This window comes from Diospyros lotus, chromosome 9 (genome assembly GCF_014633365.1).
Source record: "Diospyros lotus cultivar Yz01 chromosome 9, ASM1463336v1, whole genome shotgun sequence".
NCBI lineage: Eukaryota > Viridiplantae > Streptophyta > Magnoliopsida > Ericales > Ebenaceae > Diospyros > Diospyros lotus.
In genome coordinates, this window is record NC_068346.1 from 28,346,214 (window position 1) to 28,352,154 (window position 5,941).

The 5,941-nt window shown below is 50.2% G+C and overlaps 2 protein-coding genes across 2 annotated transcripts; both read left to right on the top strand.

Moving 5' to 3' along the window:
* Nucleotides 1–889: 889 nt before the first annotated feature.
* LOC127809333 (uncharacterized) lies at nt 890–1,774 on the top strand. The gene has a single exon (XM_052348099.1). The coding sequence runs from the start codon at nt 890–892 to the stop codon at nt 1,772–1,774; it is 885 nt and encodes a 294-aa protein (XP_052204059.1).
* Nucleotides 1,775–1,834: 60 nt separating this feature from the next.
* LOC127809334 (uncharacterized) lies at nt 1,835–3,124 on the top strand. The gene has a single exon (XM_052348100.1). The coding sequence runs from the start codon at nt 1,835–1,837 to the stop codon at nt 3,122–3,124; it is 1,290 nt and encodes a 429-aa protein (XP_052204060.1).
* Nucleotides 3,125–5,941: the final 2,817 nt, after the last annotated feature.

The window sequence follows — 5,941 nt, forward strand, 5'->3', positions numbered from 1 at the left end:
TCTCGCGGGAATAGCCTTAGGCCGAGTTTCTTGGAGGCGGTGGCGCAAGGATAGGGGGCACGTGGCACGTGGATGTCAGTGCGGCGCCTTGGGTGACCCTCACCCGGGGGTTTGCACGAGTGCAGGCAATGAGAGCACGAGGGGTCGTGCGCGCAAGTGCACGGGACCGGGTGAGAAAGGGGGGCGCGCGCGAGGGCGCGCGCGGGAGGATGTGCGTGTGAGCGGCTGCGCCCACGGGCGGCTGCGTGCGCGGGCGGCCGTGAGCAGGGTGTGCGCGGCCGCCTGCCGGCAAGGGCGCCCGGGGCCGCCTGTGCACAGGGGGGGTGCACTCGGGGGTACCTCACCCCTGAGTGACCCTCTCTCGGGGGGGAGGACCGCGCGCAAATGCGCGCGCGCAGCCGTGCGCACGCCCAGCTGCGCCCGCGCAGCTGGGCGCCCCCGGGCGGGGGCACTCGGGGGTACCTCACCCCCGAGTGACCCTCTCTCGGGGGAGGACCGCGCGCAAATGCGCGCGGCCGCCTTTGTGCAGGGGCGCGCGCGCGGCTGTGCGCCCGCAGCCGTGCATCGGAGGGTCCGCGCGGGGACTTTCGCCCGCGCTCCTAACTGATTTATTCTCTAATAGGTCATCCATCGCTCGGAAACACCTCCGGAGACTCATCCATCGCTCGGAAACGCCCTACGAGACTCATCCATCGCTCGGAAACACCTTCGGAGACTCATCCATCGCTCGGAAACGCCCTACGAGACTCATTCATCGCTCAGATACGCCATACGAGGGTCATCCATCGGTGGTTTCCCATTTTATAAATTTATTGTTGTAATCGTGTAACAACAATTGGCGCCGTCTGTGGGAAACGCAAACAAAAAGCTACAGAACTATTTCCTCACTATGGCTCAAACTCGAAGTAATCGTCAGACCCTTTCCCGGGGTGCCGAATCACCTCGACGAGAGACCCTCGCTCGAGCGGAAGAACAACATCCATCTGCTCATGAGGGCCAACTACCCCTCACCCATGGGGGCCATCCGCCCCTCACCCATGGGGGCCAGCCATCCCTCACTCACCAGCAGCAACCTCTTCCAGAGCCCTCTCATCCATTGGGGGTACAACTTCAAGTGCCGCCCCTTACTACCCCGCATGTTCTCTCAGGACCCTACCCAGGGATACAAGTCCCACCCGTCGTTCCTTGGGTGGAGTATGAGGCTCTACGACAGCAACATTCTGAAGGAATGCAAGCCCTTCGAGAAATGGCGGGCATCTTGCAAAGTTTGGTTCCTCACGGGACAATCCCAGAGATATTAAGAAAGTTTATGCCAGAGACAGTTCCCTCCCACAGAGCACGTCAGGAGGTACCGGGGGATGGCTCCTACAGAGAAGTGAGCCCGGAAAACCACGCTCAACATGTCCATACTCGAAACGATCCACCAAGATCCCCTTTTAGAGGAGCTCATAGCCAAATCTCTCAACAACGAGAAAAACGAGGAGCAACTGATCATCGAAAGACTGAAAGGCGAAGCCCACAGAGAGGAAGATACTCTGAAACGGTAGCCAGCACCCCTATGGAAAAAGATCGGGATTCTAGACAGAGAGATGGACTTGATGACAACCCTACCGCATTTAGTGCACGAGAGACAGCCGACATGAAAAAAATGATAGAGCGGGTACTACAACAGAATAAGTTATTACTTGCTCCCGAGGAACAATCCCGAGGAAAGCTACCATTCGTGGCAGAAGTAATGGAGAAGCCTTTGCCGAGAAAGTTCAAAATGCCTTAGATAAACCCTTATTCAGGCAAAGACGATCCCTATGATCACGTGCAAAATTATGAATCTCTAATGATGCTTCATGGATGGGACGATGAGATAATGTGTAGGGCACTCCCCTTAACCTTAACTGGGCACGCTCGGGCCTGGTTTAATGGTTTACCCGAAACATCCATTTCTTCATTCAGGCAGTTAAAAACAGAGTTCATAAAGGCATTCATTATCAATAGTCAAAGGAAGAAAGATGCCACATACCTTCTTAGTATTCGGCAAGGGCATAAGGAAACCCTACGTCACTACGTGGACAGGTTTCGGAATGCCACGCTTGAGATTTGCAATTTGCCTGTAGAAATGGCTGTGTCCGCTATGTTTCAAGGAACACGACTACCCCCCTTGCAAGAATCATTGTCTCTAGACCCGCCGAAGTCTTTAGCAGACTTGTTCGTCAGAGCCAATAAGTACATACTCCACACAGAAATGATGAGAACGATAGGGGGAAATGAAGATGGAGAAAGGAAAAGAAAAGAGCGAGATAATGAAGAAGGATCGAATCAACGAAAAGAACGAACCAAGAGGTCAGATACGGTTGGACCACAATTCCATCATTACACTAGGCTCAATCAACCCCGGTCAACTATACTGGCAGCAGTAGAGGGGTCGGGCCTTCTCCAGCTTTCGAAAAAGCCAGACCGTCCCATGGGGAGAAATCAAGAAGAATACTGCAGATACCACCGGATTCGAGGGCACTCCACTGACCAGTGTAGGGAGTTAAAAAACCAGATCGAAGCGCTCATTCGGGAAGGGCACTTGCAAAGGTATGTAAGGACTGAAGGAAGAAACGACCGAGATCGGCAGAGAATGGAGGAAAGACCCGAGGGTCAAGATAGACGAAATTTGCAGCAGAATGAAGACAGAATTATACCCCTCCCCGACAATGAGCCGACACATCAAGCCATTCATGTCATCTCTGGGGGCGAGACTCTAGCTGGGGATACTTCTTCTTCTCGAAAAGCCTACGCTCGTCAAGCCTACCAGGTCAATTCAGTGATGGAGACAAGAGAAGACGAGGAGCCCATCACATTCACCCCCACTGATAGGGGAGATATAATACTCCCGCATGATGACCCAATGGTAATTTCTGCAATTGTCGCCAAACACCCTGTTAGTAGAATCTTGGTGGATAGCGGCAGCTCTGTTAATCTGATCTATTGGAATTGTTTCGAGCAAATGCGTATGTCCCCTGACCGATTGAAAAGAGTGTCATCTCCCTTGTATAGCTTCACTGGGGAAGCTGTCCCAGTGGCGGGATCTGTTCAATTGCCAGTCACGTTAGGTGTCGACCCTCAAAGTGTGACCCGATAGGCAAATTTTATGGTGGTCAAAGCCCCTTCAGCAGCATATAACATGATTTTAGGACGACCGCTCCTCAACGATATGAGAGCTGTAGTGTCCTCTTGCTACCTATTAATGAAGTTCCCCACGCTCTCAGGAGTGGGGCAAGTTCGGGGAGATCAGAGGAAGGCGAGGTCCTGTTATGTGTCATCTACAAAAGGAAAAAGGACAGAAGAGACTTTGTCTATTGCTGAGAAAGCTATACACAAATCCTTGGAAGAAGAGATTGCTCGCAAGCCCCAACCAGTGGAAGAGTTAGAAGCGGTACACTTAAGCGATGCAGACCCCGAGAAGTTGGCGTATGTTGGCACACAGCTTCCGAAATCGGTAAAAGAAGAAATCGTGGAGTGCCTAAGAAAGAACTTGGATGTCTTTGCCTGGACACCAAAGGACATGCCAGGGATCAAGCCAGACGTGATATGTCACCATCTGAATGTGGACCCTCAGTTCAAGCCTGTTCGACAAAAGAAGAGGAATATTGCCCCTGATAGACTGTCAGCATTAGAAGATGAAGTTGATAAGTTACTACAGGCAGGTTTCATCCGAGAGGTCTTATACCCAGAATGGCTGGCAAACGTCGTCATGGTTAAAAAACCCAATGGAAAATGGCGCGCTTGTATAGACTTCACTAACCTCAACAAGGCATGTCCTAAAGACTCTTACCCGTTGCCTCGGATCGACCGTCTCGTGGATGAAACATCTGGGTATCAATTGTTGAGTTTTCTAGACGCCTTCTCGGGGTATCACCCAATAATGATGTACCCTCCAGATCAGGAGAAAACATCATTCATTACAGAGAAAGGGATATATTGTTACCAAGTTATGCCCTTCGGGCTCAAAAATGCGGGGGCCACCTATCAGCGCATGGTGAATAAAGTCTTCAAAGAGTTATTGGGTGATACCATGGAGGCCTATGTTGATGATATGATCATAAAAAGTCGGGAGAAGGAATCGCACGTAAAAAAGCTAACGCAAGTGCTCGAGGTCTTTAGGCAATACGAAATGCGCCTAAACCCAGCAAAATGTGCATTTGGAGTTCAATCTGGAAAATTCTTAGGGTATATGATCACGCAAAGGGGAATAGAGGCGAACCCCAAAAAAATTCAAGCGATATTGGATATGGAACCCCCAACATCAATTAAGGAAGTGCAGCGGTTGACAGGCCGAATGGCGGCTCTCGGACGCTTCCTCTCCAAGTCAGCCGAAAGGGAACTCCCGTTTCTTCAGACGTTAAGGGCGGGAAAAAAGTTTGAGTGGACGGAGCAATGTCAAAAGTCGTTTGAAGCATTAAAGGAATACTTGAAAGAAGTTCCTTTGTTGACCCGACCCGAAACTAGGGAAACGCTATATTTGTACCTAGGCGTAAGTGACAAAGCGGTAAGTGCAGTGCTGACTAAGAAGGAAGGACCGGTGGACCGGCCAGTGTACTATGTCAGTAAGGTTCTACAAGGCCCAGAAACACGTTATCCCTTCACTGAAAAGGTGGCGCTGGCCTTGCTAAATGCCTCTAGAAAATTGAGGTCGTACTTCCAAGCCCATTCCATTAACGTACTGACGAACCAACCATTGCGGAGCATCTTGCAAAAACCTGAATGTTCCGGCCGTCCCACCAAATGGTCCATTGAGTTGAGCGAGTATGACATACATTTTCAGCCTAGACAAGCCATAAAAGGGCAAGCGTTGGCAGATTTTATTGTTGAATGTACTCCCTCTAAAGAACCCAAAGAAGATAACAGAATAGAATGGCTATTGTTCGTAGATGGGGCCGCAAGTTCACAAGGGAGTGGAGCTGGAGTAGTGCTTATCCCGCCAGAAGAAGAATCCCTTGAATACTCTCTGAGATTTGCTTTTCCAAGCTCGAATAATATGGCCGAGTATGAGGCGCTAATTGCCGGTCTAAAGTTAGCTCGAAAGCTTGAAGTAGCGCAATTGGTGGCACATAGTGATTCTCAGTTGATTGTCCAACAATACTACGGGCAGTACGAGACTAGAGAACCGGTCATGGGATAATACCTGCAAAAAGTCAGGACACTTGCACAATCATTCGAAAGTTTCCAGTTAATGCAGATCAACAGATCCCTCAATGGTCATGCGGATGCCTTATCCAAATTGGCATCCACCAAAGAAACCACTGGAAGAACAGTATATGTAGAAGTCCTTCAGCAACCTAGTATAAACGAGCCTGAGGTAGCATGCATTGAGAATGATAACGACTGGAGAACCCCTTTTTACAAATATTTGACCACGGGAGAATTGCCAGCAGACCCAAAGGAGGCCAGAAAAGTTAAAATTAGAGGGGCTCATTTCACAGTGATTGATGGAACGCTTTACAAACGAGCTTACACTATGCCGCTCCTCAAATGCTTAGGTCCCCAGGAAACTGGTTACGCCTTGGCTGAAATTCATAGCGGAGTATGCGGTGAGCATCTGGGAGGAAGGGCCCTAGCAGCCAAAATCCTAAGGGCCAGTTTCTTTTGGCCCACATTACAACAGGATGCCCAAACGAAGGTCAGGGAGTGTGATAAATGTCAAAGGCACGCTCCGATTCATTCCGCTCCAATATCGCAATTACAGCCCACATTACAGCCTATCCCCTTCGCTTAATGAGGCCTGGATATTCTCGGCCCATTCCCACGAGCTACGGGGCAAAGAAAATTTCTTCTGGTAGCAACAGATTATTTCACCAAGTGGATTGAAGCAGAAGCCCTAGCCACTATCAGCGCTAGGAAAGTAGAAGCTATGGTGTGGAAAGACATTATATGCCGGTTTGGTGTCCCACGAATCATC

What these genes read in the sequence shown, in the direction of transcription:
- LOC127809334 (XM_052348100.1), top strand. Translation starts at nt 1,835, where the DNA reads ATGATGCTTCATGGATGGGACGATGAGATAATGTGTAGGGCACTCCCC.
- LOC127809333 (XM_052348099.1), top strand. Translation starts at nt 890, where the DNA reads ATGGCTCAAACTCGAAGTAATCGTCAGACCCTTTCCCGGGGTGCCGAA.